Genomic DNA, 19,334 nt, shown 5'->3' on the forward strand with positions numbered 1-19,334 from the left:
CTTCGTGGTAATTACAACATCTTGTCCGTCGAATCTGTGTTGGTTCGGTTGGTTGGCTGGAAAGGTTGGTAACGTTAAAATTGGCACGATCCGTTAGAGGAGCGCGCGCGTAGGATACATTAACCTGCGACATGTCAAGGATACGAAGTCCGAGACTACGCCTCGCGATCGCAGGTATCCTGGCCCGCAGGACCATACGATGCGAAACAGATACGGATTCCGTTTTGAATGAGTTTTTGAGTGGGGCTACGATGATGAACAGACTGGAGGTGGAGGAGGTGAGAAAGGAGGGATCCGCGTGTCGATTGGGGGGAGGACAGCAGTGGAGAACAGCGATATATGAAGGCGAAACCCGCGCTCCGCAGACTCAATAGCCCAGAGACTCCACGTGTTGTACCGTCGAACATCGCGAACCAGTGCGCCACCACCGTGAAACAGACATTTTTCTCTTTTTTTTTTTTTTATTCTCGTCTTTCCTTCCGCTTCGCTTCATTAAGCCACGGAACCCTCGTCTTCGATCGTTTTGCCACGCTTTTTTACCGTGTTCGAGTTTTCCGTTACGCCGGATAAAACACCGCGATAGTCGTGGCCGGCGATCGAGGTGATAAGTTGTTACCATTGTCTTCTTATTTCGAAAGGATCCTTTGTCTTTAGACGAGGGGGAGAGAAAGGTTGGGAGAGGGGGAGAGAGAGAGAGAGAGAGGGAAGATTGTTTCTTGTGACCGGTGATCGGTGATCGATATTCTCGGGAAATGGTAGCTAGCTTCCGATGAGAGAACAATCCGCTGCTGACGTTCGTTTGTTGTGAAGAACGAGAACCGGGGTGGTAGATCGAAGGGAGGACGCTGTTGCTTCTTTGTTCGACCGTCTTGCCTGCGATATCGAGAGGAAAATGGGCAAGGGTTGGAAAGGTATGTCGTTTATTAACATCTTAGAAAAGCGATGGCGAATCGAGCACTAGTCACGCGTCGAAATTGATAAAATTGTAGGATACGATATCGCGCACGTGTCCGAACAGCTTCAAAATTTACGTAATCTATGTAATATCGACAGGGTATCGATATAGAATTTCGAATGGACTAAACGAAAAGCTAGTTTGATGCGCGTCGACAAAATTTCGTAGCTTGCTAAAATTGGCACCCGTGCCATCAATCTATCGTCATTGTTTTAAGATATAATCTAATCGCTATGTGAATTACGACGTAACGCGCTGGTGTTGTATCTCTCTCCATTCGCCATTTGTTTCTAAAGGAATAATAGTAATAGTTAATTGAATAGATTACATGAATCACAAAGATCTATCGCCCAATCAGAAAGGATTAGATTGCAAAATTTACACTCCAACTTTATCTATTTCGGTATATGATTCGCGATAAATTTAAATTCTCATTAGTAAGACGAGCAATGTACAGGATGATCGTAAAAGAAAATATATTTTCTAACGATCGTCAATGATTCTTTGATAAATGTGCGCTTCTGGATAGTGTTTCCAACTATGCCGATAGTTCGCACGCATATGGGCGATATCTCCGTCTGTTGGTTCAATAATAAATTGATTTGGTTCGTTCGATAATAAATAATAAATTACACAGGAAACGTTTGTGTCGTTTCAGGATACACTGATCGTTACAAAGGAATTTTAATCGGTCCTTATTTTTTACATATTTTGATATCTAGCGTCGATACGTAACAAAATTTTCTCGCCACTGTCATTTCTTACTTTTACTGCACGTACTTTCTTTTCGTTATTTTACTGGTGAAAAATATGCATTCGTGTGTTTTTATTTTAATTTAATAATGGTAATAATGGTAATGTTTATAATGTAAAATGGAACTTCGAAAGCGACAAATATCTTTGCAGTTTTTTAAATGCAAATTGCAGTACGTACAGTTACCTTAGAATATAATTAGGTTTCTTTATATGAAATCGCGGTATCATTATGTCAATTACGTAATGACAATTTAGCGTGTATTATGATCGTAATATCTTTTAGCTCAACGTAATATTCGTCCAACGATAATCACAAAAACAGAATTTCAACGATGTCGTCCCACTGAAAACTTTTCGCGCATTCTGTTTACACCTTTCCCTTTGTTTTATAGAACGCAGCGGCTTTGCGCCATCTGTCTCATTGACTTCTGTTGCATAATTACTCTCCCCTCTCCGTTAACAAAAAAAAAAAAAGAAAAGAAAAGAAAAGAAAAAAGAAAGAAAGAACAGAAAGGTAACGAAAAGAAAGAAAGGAAAGCAAACAAGTACAAAAACGTCGGCACAATGAGTTAAAATTATTCATACCTGTATTCGAATGATCGATACACCAACAGACAAGAAGACGGGATTTCTTTTGTTAAAGATAACAATCATCGCGACGTATGCTTAAAAAGACGACACCGACAATGACGAATATTCACTTGTGTTCGCGCTCATTTCTTGAATACGCTACGAGATTTGACGTTTCAATAAAGACGGACAGTGAGAAACGTCTTCCATGTCTTTTCATGCGTTATTTAATTACCAACAAAATGTTACAACGAGAATGCAAAAATGTTGCTCGACGATGTAATCCGAATGGTCACACGTTATTTTCTTCTTCTTCTTGTTGGTTCTGTCCAGGCATGAAAGATTTCGTCGGCCTCGAAGAGGTGATGAAGTTCGAGTTTCTGTTGAAGCTGTTCGCCGAAACCTTGGGAACGTTTCTTCTGGTGCTGATCGGCTGTGCATCCTGTATCACGTGGTCCGCGAACAATCCTCCGACGGTGATACACATCGCGTTCACCTTTGGTCTGGCTGTCGCCAGCTTAGCTCACGTAAGTCACGTGTTCGATACATAATTATTAATACTCTGCTAGGAAAGATAACGAGCCCCGACCCACTCGACAAACGAAATTAACTGTTACCGCACCGAGAGCCGTGATATAACTTTCATTTCATGATTTCGCGTTAAATTACATGCAATGGTATAAAAGGTACCGAATATTTTCAAAAGATTGAAAAGTAAGATTGGTAGAGGCATATTTTTAAATAATTAAGGAAAATAAATAGCCGGAATAACTTAGTCCATTATGTTAAAACAGAATATTTAACGTTTTTCAGCGCTGATAGTGTCGCTAATTATCAAAGTCGTTGATAAGATTTGCTCGATATGAACACTAGTTTAGCAAGGTAATTTGGCTTCTCCAACGTAGAACAATTTGATAAGATCTATCAAATTTTTCAGTGAAAATGTTTATCTTATGAAACGGTAATAATTCGATTTACCTGACAAAATAAGTAATTTTACCACAAAGATTTAAAACTCTTTCGAACCTAACCGCGTCTTATCGTGGTTTTAACACATCTCTCCTTTACTTTGTTCTGTCGTTTACTTATAAAATGTGAAACAGTAAAAACTTTGAAACTTTCGCATAAATTGATTAATACGAAGAAAGATAAATAATGATTTGCCGAAATTTCGGCAGCCCACGCGCTCTCCAGTTTTCCTCGTGGTGAGTATTACTCACGTGATAAATCGTTTGCCACCTCGCATTTATCTGATTTCATTGAATGGACAAAAGTAATCGTGTTCTCCACTCGTCCCATAAGAATCATGTACTTGGAGCACACGGTGGTGGGGAAGAGAAAGAAAGGGGGGACTCCATTCACCTTACTAAAACGTCACGCCAGGTGAGGTTTGACGAACGGACCGTTTCCACTGCTCTCACTATCGTTCGTTCATTCGTACGCGATGCTTCTTTTTTTTTCAGTCGATTAGCAAATTGAGAATTAATTTGTTTGGTCGATAAGTCCGCACGTGCAAATTATTCATCGTTGAAATCGAAAGCGATCGGGCAAGGTCTTAAAGTTTTACGATCGATTTTATATTTCGTTTTCCGTTAAATCGATCGCACTGTTTTACAAATTATCAAGAATTAGTTGAACTCTTGAGATTTCATGACCGTACTTTTCGTTTGGCTTGAAAACAATTTTATGGGTTTGCCGATCGTTAGAAATTGTTATGGGCGAAAAGAAAAGATCATTTAAAAGTTTGAATATTATTCCGGATAAAACGGTAGAGATTCTTCGTGAAAGTAAATGATCCCTGAGATCGATTCAATTGAACGTGGAGATCAAAGACCGGCGAAAAATTATATTGCAGTATGTAATAAGCTTTCGTTAAAATCTCTTTATCGATTAACCCAGAAAGTAAGATAATATTTGAAGTAAAAGCTAAAATGGCTCAATAATTGGATATGTACAAGTATAATTAAGAGATTCGATCTGAAAAAAGATCGCGTTAAATATTTACTTTCTGTTCGTATTACATACGTATTTCTTATTTCTTTTTTTTTTTTTTTTTTTTTAAATAAAACTCGCTTATGAGAAGCCAAATAATAATCACCGTGCGGATTACTTTTTATTAAGAAATTTTAATCATGTATTTTCTCGTAAAAATAGGTGTTTATGAAGTACATAAATCGTTATTATGCAATATTATCGAATCACCTTTTATTTTTATCTCCATCTTGTAAATTATATTGCACCATAAATTTTTAGATTTAATCAATTCTTTTTATTTTTATTACACGCATCTGCATCGATCAATGATAACAACTACAATTCTTTTCACAACTTTTTGTAACTTCGTTCCTTGTACGATCTCTTCTCACAAGAATTATTTAAGAAGTTTCGCGTAAAAACGTTAAATGTTCGAAAACCAACGCGTTCAAATCTCTCGTATATTTGCCTGGCTTTCATCACGAAGGAAAGCTAATAATTTAATGTTTCCTGAAAATTCTCTAGACATCTTTCGACTGGCAATTTATTGTTTGTTCGGAAAAAGTGTAACGGTTATTGTTGATCGACTGGAGAAAAAAATAGGTCAGACGTTGGTTGCAAGTAGCAGACAGCAGAGTAGAGAAGTTGAAGCGTAAAGTACCGAAGCGAACAACCCGGCGAGCAACATTTTATCGTAACATGTGCCATTAAACGAAGTAAATCTTTTTTAAACGTGACTTATTTTCTCTTTCGGAACATTATTTTCCTCTCTGCTCAATGCCAACTTTCGCAACTCGTTTCAATCTCCATACCAGCAAAGACAATTCGACGATAAATTTCACGCATCTCTGACCCGTCCCTCGATATCCGAATATTTCTCATTTTTCAAATTGAATTCTGCAATGAGAATCTCTCGTGCTCAAAAAATTGAAACGTCATCGCTAATTTCTGTAATTTAGTTTCCTTCTGAGTGATAATTGTAACGATAAAAGCCAAGATAAATATGGTACACGAAAATCGACGATGCAAAACTAGACTATACTCGTCGCAATCTGTTCTGAATTGAAACGAATTCGTTCAATCTGGCAGAGGAGAAAAGCAAATTTTTCATAAAACATAATGAAAGTTCAAAAATTGTAATATGTGGTACACGAATGGTACACGAACAGGTTGATTGCCGTGCAAATTTCATATATATATTTTCTTTTTCAGGATCTGTGATAGATCGAAATATACCACATCGTAACGTTTAATCTTTGCGAAATACGTTCTATTTGCCTACTTTCTTTTGACAATGTTATCTAAATCATTCAGATTGTTGGAAATTTAGTCCACGAAATTTGTTGCCAGTCCATGGAATTTATCTTATCTTAATCGTTTTAAAAAATTTAGTGACCTGGATCACCGATGGTCACCGTGGTAGTGAACGTGTTAAAAGTATCGATAATTCTAAGAAGCATCGACGAGGGATAAACCCAGCGTGTTAACGTAGTCGTTTAACTAGGCGTAGGTAGGTTGGGCACGTGGGAAGCAGCTGGGTCCACGAAATCAGCAATTTGTGAATTCGATTCCTTTCTGAAGCGTTTAGCAACCAGACTGCCTGTCTCTTTCTCCTTCTCCGGTTCGATCTTCACCGGAAGGCATGAACTACAAACGAACAGGCTCTCCTGGCCGCGAACACGCGCCTCCAACCACGCGCAGGTCGAACCTTAGTCCACATTCATTAACATTTCAAAAAAAGAAAGAAAGAAAGGAAAAGATCATTCAAGCAAGGAACAGATCAAGCGAGCATGCGTCTCAATGGCTGACATCGAGTTCTCTGCGAGATCTGTCATTACGAGGATTTAGAATAAAGCTAGTTCGCGTAACCGTCAGTCTATATTACATAATAATCGAGTCTATAATGGTTCGTTCAGAAAGAATGATAAATTTAGATCGATCAAATGTCGTTCGGCGTGTTCCTTTTAAGAATCTATTCAACAAAGGAACCGTACATCGTCTACTGTACAGTGTCTATTGGACGTATATTTTGTCATTTAAAAATACACTTTCAGTCGTAATTTAGAAATACGATACACCAAACGTATAATCTCAGACGGGTGACTTGTAACAAACTCAAAATTTCACACTGTCTAAAGAAATAGAGACTGCGGATTTTTCTGCAAATTCATATTTGTGAGAATGTAATTTAAAAGAGCAAAACCTCGCTAGAGAACTGTTTTACCTATGAAATTTTTACCTGTGTAATTTTGTATTTTCAAATTTCCTACGGATGCATAAAAATTCGCAGTCTAGATACGTACGTTTAAAAACACTTCGAAAGATCTTCTTTCACTTTTTCAAATATTTCTTTCCGACTTGTTTTACTTGGGAACGTAATGCGATGTAACTCGAGCTAAGCTAGCGAATCACTCGCCGATCGAATTATCAATTCAGTCTCTTCTTCTTTATCTTCTGGCTTTCCTGTGCTACGGTACGGAACGACGATCGAACTAGTGGATACTTTGAAGTATTTTGCGGTTAGACCATCCTTAGTTCAGGTAGTCGGGGTCTGTCAGTATTTACCCGTCTGCGTTTACTCTTGCGACGTTAACGAGTAAATGGAAGCGAACGGGTAAACGGCAACGTATAAACGACATTAATCGAACACTTTAAGGGTACTTTAATATATACAATCTCGTACATTCGTTTTTGCTTCGTTTTTCCATTATGCGAAAGAAAAAGTGATATACACTTCAAATACTCATTTTTAAAAATTTATAAACGTAAAGAGTGTGGCAACTTTTTAATGAAGTTAAATTATATTAAATTACATCGTGGAACATTTTATACCTCGACCAATCAGTTTCCATTCTGCGATCATTTATCACAATTATATTCACGACTTTGCCGCGTATAAATATAATTCATATAAATTTGAAACATTAACACGCATTACCTATGTATGTCCTTTATTGCCTATTCTCTCATTGTCGGCAATGTGCACTCGTATAAATATCTAATGACAAATATAATCCATAAGTCGTATGCATCGACTATCGCTATTGCCAAATAACACGTGATTATGATACGAAAAAATCTACGATGGCTACAAATTTATATTTGTACTTCTGCACCTATATAATTTTTTATTTATTAATTCTGTATTTATGTAATTTTTGTAGCCACGCGAGAGTATTATACTTAAAAATGATACGAAATTTCACATACCTGAATCTAATTAATTAATATGTACACGCGTTATGACAAACACAATGGTGTACGAATATTTCTTGTAGCCACTGTATATCGACACGAAGAAATCACTATTTGTTATTAGATTAACAGGCACAAGTACGCGTCCAATTTCCTTCTAACCCGATGTAAGTTTCTCCAGGTGGTATAAAAATGTCATACAACCGAGCTAACGGTTAGGCGGTACAAAAAGGCAAAAATATTTTTATACGCAGAGTCTGGCGCGTGTGCAACGCCTTTTACGCATACGCGTTACGTATGCACACGCGTGTATTCCGTTTTACACGTGACGTTGGTTGATCTCAGAAAGCCGCCGGCACGTTGGTAGAAGGGTAAATAAGGCCGCTGATTCGCCCAAGGGGATCTAACTCTCTGGATGGTGCAATTCTGCCCTGAAGGCTCCGACAACCTACTCGAGACCGCTGACTCGCCTCGAACCTCCGATCGGACTAATGTGGCTCTTGTTCTGTCTCTTTTAATACTTTATTTTCCGACAGCCTGCACGCTGCAGATACGCCTATTTATAATCCTCTGTGTCGTTCCTCTATGTATTTTACTTCGTCGCGTGTTATCTCGCAAGGAAAGGTCACAGCCGTTGGGTCATCGATTTTGATAACATTTTTCATAATCGATGAATCATATTTTGCCATTTTCGTCAATATTTATTATTTGGCAAGATATTAAAAGCGATCAGTCCATATTGTGGACACGATACAATTCCTATTAATTCTGAGTTCACGGGGTGGACGTTGCTCGCTTTAATAGCATTTTTATACACGACGATGGAGATCGTACATCAACCGTAGAAATTATTCCGCCACGTTGTATTCCCTATTGTCAAATTCAGAAAAGTCAACCAAAGTTTCACAAACCAGCGGCGAATTCTGAATCAGAGAAGATGCAACGAAGATACGTTTTTTTAAAGAAGATATTCTTGGTACGCGATAAAATTAATATTCGATAGGTCAATTTTTTTTTAACGTTCACCAAGTATGTCCGCCGGATAATGTGATAATATTTTGTTGAAAATACTTGTGTCTGAATCATCCTGTATATTGTATTTATATAATGTAACGCAATGGCAGTAAATTTAAAAAGAAGGAAAAAGACTAACAAAAAGCTGAAGGAAGATATTACAAAATAAAAGAACATGAATATATAAGCACATCCGCGGAAAACAAGTTACAAAAGGGAGAAAAAAAAGAATTTATTGATCGTGAAAGATCTGAATTCGTGATAGAGTAATTCGAGAATCTATCAGTCTACCACGTCTTTTTGTTATAAAAGAATGTTTATTTACCACATAAATTACAAGATTGTAGCAGCGTTTCGACTGCGCATTCGGCTGTTCGCATGATGCTAAAAAAGAAATTCGCAAGCACGTAAGCCATTACAGTTCGCTCTACATTACATCGGTATTACACGAAAGAAAAGTACGCAAATAAACATATCAATATGATGAACTCATGGGTCAGACTTACCACCTTCACTGTCACAGCTATTTTCATTCGTTCGTTATCGTTGCCCGACGCGTTATACATATTTAGTCGGTACATTCCTTCGGTTTCGTAATTGTTATTTACATAATTTCATTTTCGGTTGGGTGTACTTTTGCGTTCGATCTTCCTCTGCTCGGGCGGTGCTGATCTTTCTGTTTGTTTTTCGCTTTCTTCGATTTTTTGCCTGACTTTGGTTTGTCAATTAGTCCTTCGGCTTAGCGAATCGAAAGGGAACGCGGTATTTCGACGTTGGCAATTATCACGATTCTCACATTGTGGGACGTGGAATGGGTACAGTGAGTCACGCTGACTGAAAGAGACGAAGCGAGGATTTTCGATACGTAGGGCGTAGTGTAGCTATCGTTCTTTTCCTTCTTGCGCATTTACATACGTAAATTTAAATAAATTCCTTTTTTTTTTCTTTTTACGTGACGCGTTTGACAATAAGAAAGGTCCGAAAAAGAACAAGCGAAAAGGAAGAAAAAAATAAAGCACGAACGTCGAAGGTGTCGGCGATAATTTGAATGCAAATCATACGTTTACCGCCCTGCATTATGCGCCATTTGTCGCAAACGAACGAGGAGTTGTCAAAGAAGAAGACGTTAACATTGCATAATCACGTTGCGAAGCGTAGAATGAAAAATGTCGAGGATGATTCCACGGGATACGATCTCGACGCAGCTTCGCACATTTGCTTCGAGTTTTACGAGTCGTGCAATTAGTGAGACAACTCGAGGCGCATGGTAAAAATCCGAGACGAAACGGTTAAATTCGATTGGTTCTGCTTGATAATGAATCGTCATTGACGACAAATGTTGAGAAAAACGCCACTTATTAATCTTCCATCGCGACGATACGCGTGCGAGTACCCTGTTATGGACAAAGTAAGTGCCTACTTATGATTAATGCCCTATGCTGAAATCATTTTCACGTTTTCAGCGGATCTGCATGCTTTTACATAGCCGTTCGTGATTTTAACACGATCTGCATTTTCTCAAAAATTACGCGAATACCTCCAGAAAATACAATTTCGCTGGAAGATTTTTTAAATTCGTCGGTCTCGCGAGAAACGTCGCAACCGTAGTAAACCGATCTTGATCAAACTCTACAGACTCATAGTCTGACCAAAAATATTCGTCACGTATTTTTTCTTGCCTCGCATCTCGAACGTGAGAACAGCACTCAAATTTTAGGGTCGAAGACGTACGTTTTAAAATATCTCGAGAAATATTAGAGATAAAAGAATTACGTCAACGAAGGAATTTTGCGTTTTTTGAAAAATTGATATTACCGTATAGAAAGACTATAGAAAAATTCGTTTATATAAATAATATATCAAAAACTATAATTTTTTCACTGTTGTTAAAGCGTATTCAAACAAAATGTTATAGTTTCGTATGAACAAATAGAACTTCGTGAGTTGATTTGGAGTGCCATTTCAGATAGAAAATGCCTAATAAGTCTATGCCCATTCGCAGTCAGACCGCAAGGCAATATTGTACTTTACGCTGAATGTACATACAGCTGTAAAAAAAATGAAATGGCGTTATTCGCCATCCGGAGTATAAGAAATGTTTACACACTGTCACGTCAGATGAAACGAAAAGAGACACATAACGCGTAACACCTGCAACAACTAACCCAGGTAACGTCATCACGCGTGCATCAGATAAGCGATATTTCACTTGCGTAATTCGAGGCGTACACTCCTTAGCGAACAGCAGACCATCGTCACGAGCTATCGTTTGTTACGTTTTAGATACCTCGTATATCGTTCACCTACCTGCGCCATGCGATGTCCGACGTACGTTGCGAGAACACGTTGATAATCCCTTAAAGCCATTTCTTAACGATATCATAGAACTGTCATGCGATGCGTGACCGCAAATTAATAAGCACGCTTCTATCCAAGACGGTAGAATTGACTAAGGTTTAAGCAACGCCTCGAGTGAAACATAGAAATTTAACGAACATTCATGGAGGACGATAATTTTACGTAGAATTCGTTGTGCCTCCTCGAATTGTGCAACTTTGTTGCGTGGACATTTTGAAAGAAATACAGCACAATGGTCGAAATTAATTACTACCAATTTTCAGTTCTTTTCGTTTGCGTAAAAAACAACGCTTCCTTTACGACAGAATAATTAGCTAACTGCAACAGTTTATGATTTGTGACACGTTTATCGTTATGCGTCTGGTAAAGCAAACGTCTTACGCACGTCCAGATCCGTTACGTAGAAACTTACATAAACTAGTTTCTAGATCTGGACTCCTGAATTTTTCTGATGATTCGATTAAGAATGCAAAAAAAAAAAAAAGAAAACATAGAATGCTTCGTACGAAAGGATAATCGTGATACGTACGTGATTCCTTGTTTCGTTTGAAATTCGCGATAAAATCGATCCTGTCGTAACAGCTGTACGTATATCCTTCGGCAAATATTAGAGTCATCTCGCTGGAGGTCTTTTCGGAGGCCTATGAGAGAGACCGCTCCCTCGTCTCGAGCTGTTGTGCAACGTGATCCAAGAGTGAAAGATCATTGTCCCGCATGATCGTACATAAACCTTGCAGCTCGTGTGCAAGTCGTGCACCCTAATTATGCGGGCAAGACCACCGTCATACTTTGCGAATTTTACAAAGTACGAGTTAGTTTCTCGTGCGAATACCTGGAATCTCTTGCACAATAGTTCGGTAATTAATAACATCGACGGATTCACGAACGACAAATCGACAAGTTGTAGATTGCCGTTTCAAAAACAATTCTTCCAATTTTACAATTGTTTCGTCGAACGTGACGATCGGCTGACTCGTCGCAAAATCTTCGCGTCGTACGTTACTCTGCTTGTAATTTGATTAATAATATCAGTCCAATCGTACGAAATAATTGTTATAATTAACGTTTACTATGACTGAATAACACGGTAATTAAACGATTTGTTCGAAGCTGTATGTACGTTGATCGTATTCAACAAGCTGAACGCGATAAAAGTTTCGCGCTCTGACAAGAAGTTCTGACGCAAATGAAACTTCTTACGAATAGCAAAAAAGAAGTACAAGATCAAAGGTTACAGCGTTCAGATTCGAAAGAAATCTGTCGAAACGTGCTTCGTTAATGATCTGATTAATATTCAAGACACGTACAAATTACGTGTTTACGCGTCTGAAACATATGATCGATCGAATACAGCTGGCAGTTACAGTTAAATGCGACACTCATGACATTACGATGGATTTCTATGTATCGTAATTTGTTTAAGAGAACGAGAACGGAGGCAAATCCGTGAACGCTCAAGCAACGTATCCTCGGGCTGTGGGTCGTAGGTCACTACGTGGGTCACGAATCTCAATGAAGTAGAACATTTTATCTCATCTAAACAGTTGAAGGGATTATATATACCGGTTAGAGACAATTTCCTCGTATTTTACTTGACGAACATCTTTCAATTTTCAGTTCATCGAAACACGAGTGAAACAAGAATACCGAATACATACCGAGACCGTTTATCCGAAAAACGAGATTTATTATTAAAGAATAACTTGATAAAGTTGAAGTTTCCTTGTATCTTTGTAACAATCCATCTGCGAACGAAAGAAGCCGACACGGTGCGTCAACCTCGTTTCAGCATCTCACGAGCCTTCGAAGTTCACAATTTTTCGCGTGTGCTCGTTTCTCGAACGTTGTTTCGCCACCGGTAAATCCCATCGTAAGTCTACGATATCTAGACGTTCTGCAGAATTAATAATTCAAGATTAATGCGAGATAAGCGGGTCGCGCGGCCCGTGCACACCAAGAATCAGAAGACGTCGAGAAGGTATAAGAAGAGAAAAAAAAAAAGGAGGAAAAGAGGACGTACATGCATGAAAAGTTTTATCGAGGCGGGAGCTCCCGAATAAAAGCCGGAGTTCGTTTATTGCTCTTCTTGGAACAACCGAGTGCAGCGTTGGACGAAGGACGCGCCGGTGCTCGATGAAAAGTTGAAGCAACACTTTCCCCTTTGTAGGTTCGCGCGTCTACGAACGTCACTTCGCGCTTGTTGGCGAGCCGTGATGAGCCGCGTATTAATTAAAATCGCACGAGATAGGACTCTTTTCATTCGGCACAAGGCCTCTGTCCCTCGGGGACGTGAAATTAATTTTCACAAGAGCGTATTGAAACGCGACCTTTTAAAGCGACAAACCCTTCGTTCTCGGTAATTACATAGCGTTCCCGCGAACTCGACCATTCGCGTTTCGATTAAATGAGAGCCACGCGTCGCCTGCGCTCCATCCTGTAATTAATAAAATCAATTAGTCGATATCTCACCGTTTGATCTTTGCTCGAAGCACCGCGCATTCGGACAATTTATGCCGAATGAACAACGTGGCTGCTATCCTCGCGACAACGTCGATAAAAGGCACAGCGAATAACCGGATCGAAACGAACAAGAAGAAGAAGAAGATGAAGAAGAAGAAAAAGATAAAGAAAAAGAAGAAGAAGAAGAAGAAGAAGAGGAACAAGAGCAAGAAAAGGAGAAGAGCGTAAGGTCGGAGAAGATGAGTTACGTAATCGCAGCAACTCGTCGGCGCATGTGTACCGATCGCCCGGGGCGAACGGAGACCTTGTCGACGTGCATGAGAACTGGGCCGTGCCGCTCAGCGCCGCGCCAGTGTCCACCGCCATCCCGATTTTACTGGACTCAAATCGAACCACCCACCCCTTTCTTTAAGAAAGTTTCTATTTTGCCCTGTTTAAATCTCTTTACGCTCTGCACTAACTATCTATCATTTTTTCAATAACATATTTGCGATTATTCGGGTTTCAATCGTGTTGTTAACGCATTACGTTTTGTTCCTGAGGAAGCGAACTGGCTGTGTTCGCAGAACGTCGGGACGAGTGGCAATGCGAGTATTAACGACACGATTGAAAGCCGAAGAATCACAAATATATCGTGTAATCACGGTGCAAGTTTAAAATATAAAACGCAAGGACCATTTTATGGTTTTACCGTTCCGATCTACTATCTTTTCTTCCAGTTGTACTCTTTCTCTCGTTTCCTCTCTAATTATGTAAAAAGAACCGAAAAAAAGACAATTTTATTACCTTTTATTACCTTGTTCCGTCGCATCTTTCGCCTTATAGACTTGTAGATTAAGGATCATTAAAAAAAGCTGAATTTTTATAAACCGAGCATTCGAGAATATTTGTCAAGTTTATTTTCATGTTCTACCGAAGCACGCGATCAATCTTTGGAGAGGAGGATCGGGCGAGAATCTTTTCCTTCTTTGTAAATTGACTCTCCAACTAGCGTCTTTCATCTGTCTCGGTCTTTCCTCCTGTAACTTATTTTCTGGCTACTCGATTTCGTTCGGAATCTCAGCTTCTTCCAACTGGTTTCTGTCACGATACCACCACAAACATTTCCGGCAGGCTGACTGTCGTCGCAGAGTCTACGACGTATTTGCTCTTACTCTCCCGGTTAATCTACGACGCATCATACTTTGATATTTGCTGACGAGAAATAAGAAAGCCATTTATATACAGGAAAATCCTTACTAATTTGGTTAACATAAATACGCAACGTTCATAGTTTCTCAATAAATATTTTTGTATCGATACCAAAGACATATCTTATCGATACCGATTATTCTAATTATATTTCTAATTATTATTCTAATTATACCGATCTTCTAATTATATTTCTTGAATTCTTAATATACTTACATAAATCGTTTTATCGATAACAAATGAGCTTCATTTCGTCTCATCGGCGCGTTTATGAATCAATTTCTCCGACTATTCGCGCCAAAGAGGATTGTATACTTTGGGCTGCAAAAAAGGACGTACAAATCAATCGCATTACGTCAATCTTTCTTAAACTCGTTCGTCATTTATACTACTTACAAAGGAACACGCATACGCGCGCATTTATTGCCTCGAGTTTGCAACGTGAATTAAGGGCGACTGTTGCCATGCAAGATATACAGAGTCACACACGCGGTTTCAAGGGCTCGAAGCGACACGGTTGCGCCTCGAAAATGGCACGCTTTTTGAAACAGAATTCAGATTTACAATCGTAATTCGCATCGCACGATCATTCTTCGAATTTCCGACGATTCCTCGATGACCTCAGCTTCCAAACCAACATTTTGTAAAAGTGGTCATGGATCCGACGATAGCACTTTGATTTCACCGCGAGTATGCATACAGTCAGTCGCGAAAGTCTACATATATCCCCCAAGTATAGAATTACAATAAAAAGTTTATTATATAATTGTCTCGATACGTTAAAACAGATATTACTCGAATGTAACAGGATTTGTTCAGTTTCATCTTTACTAAAAAAAAAAAAAAAAAAAAAAAAAAACATAAGAGGATTAAAAAGATATAAAATACAATGTTACGAAATAGACGTACGTAGACTTAATATCATATCAATATCTTGCAGCCTCCACCTCCCTGCGTAATCATCAATAATGGCCCGGTATCTCCGTGGCATCGATGAAATCAAAGGTTTTGTAATTTCTCATGTAATTTTATCTCAAGATTTTTCTGAGTTAAATGTTTTAATTTTTGTAATTCATTGCGGAAATACATTAATGCTGATCGCGTTCACATATAAATATAAATATAAGCGCGTTTTCAGTTTCTTTGGTAAATCGGATACACGAACTTCGATAGGCGTACGTAGACTTTCGTGGCTGACTGTATGTGTCGACTGTATGTACGCTGGTCGGCCATGCTCCAGAAATTGTGAAATTTGAATTAGAATTAAGGAATTTCTTAGGAAGATAAACGCGGTTACTTTGACGGACAGATTTCAGAACACGGACGTATTATCTTTTCACGTAACATGTGCACGCGTGTTACCTGTTTCTAGAACTACTCGAGTGAATCATGCAGGTGTACACGGTTGTTTAGAAATCTGATAACAAGCTAGAACACTTTGCCCCTTTGCGAAATATCACTAGATTTTTTGTAAATATTTGCCGAATCTGTTGTAGATCCATAGGAAGTTACCTGAAATTCTAACTCTAAAATATATTGTTATAGTTTGCAATCGCTTATTCGAACGCATGTTCTTTTTGTTACAGGTATTAGGTCCGATTTCAGGATGTCACGTGAATCCAGCGGTATCGATGGGACTTTTAGTAAGCGGGAATTGCAGCTTTCTAAAGACAATTTGTTACATAGTTTGTCAGTGTTGCGGAGCAATCGCGGGTTCAGGAATTTTAAAGGTAAAATCAACAAAAATTCAGAGAAGAACCACTTCGAATTTTTTATACAACCGATAACCAATAATTATTACTAATTAGCACTTTTACCGTTGATTGAATTCTCATTACCAGTAATATTATAGTCCACCAAATAATTCTTTGATCTTTATTTTTTAAACCTGTTTTTAAGTTGCACGTGTGTATGTAAATGTAGATACAGTCTGAGAATTGATTTTTTGTCCTGTAATTATCCAACAAAGCTTTTTAGTCGCCTGATTTTAATTAAAACGTCGTTTTAATTTAAAGGTCAAGGTTTTATCATTTGTTTGCCGATATTCGTCACATCAAAAAATAGCGACTCGAAGAAATTACAAGTATGCATTATGCCTGATCCATTCGTGACAGTTAATTCATATAGACATGCATAGCGGTCAATTTCGATGATTAGCCTTTGTCGGTATATATTTTACAATTCATAGATCTATATCTCACAATCGAACACGATATTTGATTACTTTTCAAAACGTAATATATTAAAATATTAAGTATGAGAAAAGAAACAAATTCATTGACAGATCTTTCAAAATAAATGTACAACAATTTTATCGATATTATACTTTCCCGTGTATTTTTCGCATACTTTTGTTCTTTAAATAATGGCCAACAGTAAATAAGTTTCTTTTTTTAAACTAGGATAAAGCATAATTGTTACGACGTGATTATATCTGCAATACTGTCGCATGAAATTACATAATGCAATGTGATAGCCATTAAGCCCACAATTACAGTTGCTGGACTATATGTAGTTGTCGAAAACCAGAACCCATTGAAAGAACCGCGGCTATAATTATCCAATAAAAACTGTACAATTGAGGAACGAACATAGTTACCTTTTTCGGCTTTGACATAATGTCCCATGCTACAGTACTAATTGACGTGGTTGAAACAGCATCGAATCATTCTTTTAACTGATCGTCGATCGTCATTTTAGTATATCCCATAACGAAACAAAACCCGAGAAAGATCGCGATAAGTTGACGACCTGTTCGCGAAAAATCCACTGCAATTTCTAAAAGCAAACTCGTAATATACACATTTATGTAAATTTAATATAATAAATCTATATTCGTATTCGAAGTATATTTATAAAATTATTCAAGACGATTGAAATGGTTCGAAGTATTATTGCCGAAGATACCTTAAAAACGATCCATAGATTATAGATTATAAATAGATAGGTTCATAGATAAATAGGACCTCCACTTGCAGTAAGTAAAGTGTAAACTAAAAAAACAACTTAATTTAATATTTTTTACGTTTAACATTCCTCCATACTGCTCGCATTACTAGTCTAGCGAATATATATGCAATTTCATATTTCTGTGGAGATAATTTAAAAAATAGAAACCAAGTATGAGTATTTTACTCATAAATGCATCAAAATCAAAATCCACAGTCTACAGTCTACGCATTACGCGTGATTAGCCTAAACACTCGCTGCTGTCGCCCATTCTCTTACAACATTTATTCGTATGCCATATACAGTACATGTTATGATATATTCGTAGTATTATAGTATACAGTATATATCGTCCTTCAAAATGAATGTAATTATTTGCAGCTATTGATCCCCGTTGAAGCGGCAGATAAGGGCTTAGGAGCCACAAATTTGGGCTTACTGGTCAACCAAATGCAAGGCATCTTCATGGAAGCGATTGTTACATTCCTGCTACTTCTAGTTATCCATGCAGTAACAGATCCCAAGAGAACCGACACGAAAGGATGGGCGCCTTTGGCGATCGGATTGACCATCACCGTGGCTCACATGGCTGCTGTACCTGTAACAGGAAGTAGCATGAACCCGGCTAGGTCGTTAGGTCCTGCGATCGTCCTTGGTGAATGGGAAGATCTGTGGATCTATTGGGTCGGACCGATCCTCGGAGCCTGTGTCGCCGGTGCCTTGTACAAATTGGCGTTCAGACATAAAACGATGGACGATGAAGCTTCTTACGACTTCTAACAACAGAATCGAACGTAAATATCGCTTACGATGTGGACCCGTTTCCTGTAAACAAAAGAAACATGTCAAAAATCATGTTGATATCTGCTGAATGAAAATTTACTGCATTTGACGTATTAAAAAAAGTTTAAATGGTGCTTCTCGCGAAAAAAAAAGGAAAAAAATGAGAGAAGATATCGTTCGGTTTAATTTATATCCGAAATTGACGATAAGATATTTTTGCAAAAGAAAACACGACTGATCGAATATTTTAAACTGAGAAAGAAATGGACGTTCTGTTTGTAGTCTGAGTAATCTTTTAACGAGTGTTTAGTACAATTAGATGTTTAGTACACTAAATCCTTGCATTGTTTTAGATACTACTTATAATTGACGAGACAGGGTATATTTATACGTTTCAGTTTTTTGCATTTCGATCGTTGAAGGAAGGATCAAGAAACAAGTCAATTAAAATTCAACGAAATTAAACGATATAAACGCAAATCATTTTGCAATACATCTGACCGCGTTTGCTGTTAATTTTTTCTTATATACTTTGCATGCAATGATCTATGAGAGATACACGAAGGAGAAACTTAAACAACATCTTGTTTAGAATAGACTTTGTTATTGTTAATAGTATAATTAATGAAGTATATCTGTTTAATATTTATCATATTTTTAATGACGATAAGAGAAAAGAATTAATACGCTCTAAATGTTCTAGGTACATAATCTGTATTTATCCGATTAATTTATGAAATGTATTTAACTTTAATCGATAATTTTAATAGTAATTTATCAAATTTATTATAGATACATATATGTATCATATTATGAACGCTATACAATTTCGTTCGATAGATTTTCATCTTATCACAACAAAGATATCCATGTACATGTCGTATCGATATATTTTGTATCCCGTTTAAGTTTTGTACATATTGTACTTGCATTTACTTGTAAGATATCACATATAAATACATGGTTCATATTGCACACTATGCTTGTATAATGTATTTATTTAAACAATTCTTTCATCGGCAGCTTGAACAATTTGTATCTAATAAAATTCCAAACATGCTGTATGCAAGTAGTACAACTCTTAATTAATGGCTCCGCTTCAAACACTAATCTCAACAAGTTCGTATCA

The 19,334-nt window shown here is 37.7% G+C and overlaps 1 protein-coding gene and 1 long non-coding RNA gene across 4 annotated transcripts in view; one reads left to right on the forward strand and one right to left on the reverse strand.

Moving 5' to 3' along the window:
- Positions 1–19,185, forward strand: part of LOC126864993 (aquaporin AQPAn.G-like) — a 36,902-nt gene extending 17,717 nt beyond the window's left edge. For 2 of the 3 annotated variants that reach the window (XM_050616978.1, XM_050616979.1), the window contains 3 exons: positions 2,615–2,808; positions 16,060–16,203; positions 17,804–19,185. In XM_050616978.1, coding sequence (XP_050472935.1) covers positions 2,615–2,808; positions 16,060–16,203; positions 17,804–18,202 — 737 coding nt within the window. In that variant the 3' untranslated portion in view covers positions 18,203–19,185. Of the gene's footprint in view, positions 1–351; positions 912–2,614; positions 2,809–16,059; positions 16,204–17,803 lie in introns of those variants that run through there. The other variant, XM_050616980.1, reaches the window with a different exon arrangement.
- On the reverse strand, positions 6,901–12,433 carry LOC126864999 (uncharacterized). Its single transcript, XR_007689423.1, has 2 exons — positions 7,466–12,433; positions 6,901–7,253 (listed from the first exon to the last, which is right to left on the reverse strand). It is a non-coding gene; the product is annotated as an uncharacterized LOC126864999 (long non-coding RNA).
- Positions 19,186–19,334: the final 149 nt, after the last annotated feature.

This window comes from Bombus huntii, chromosome 4 (assembly GCF_024542735.1).
Source record: "Bombus huntii isolate Logan2020A chromosome 4, iyBomHunt1.1, whole genome shotgun sequence".
NCBI lineage: Eukaryota > Metazoa > Arthropoda > Insecta > Hymenoptera > Apidae > Bombus > Bombus huntii.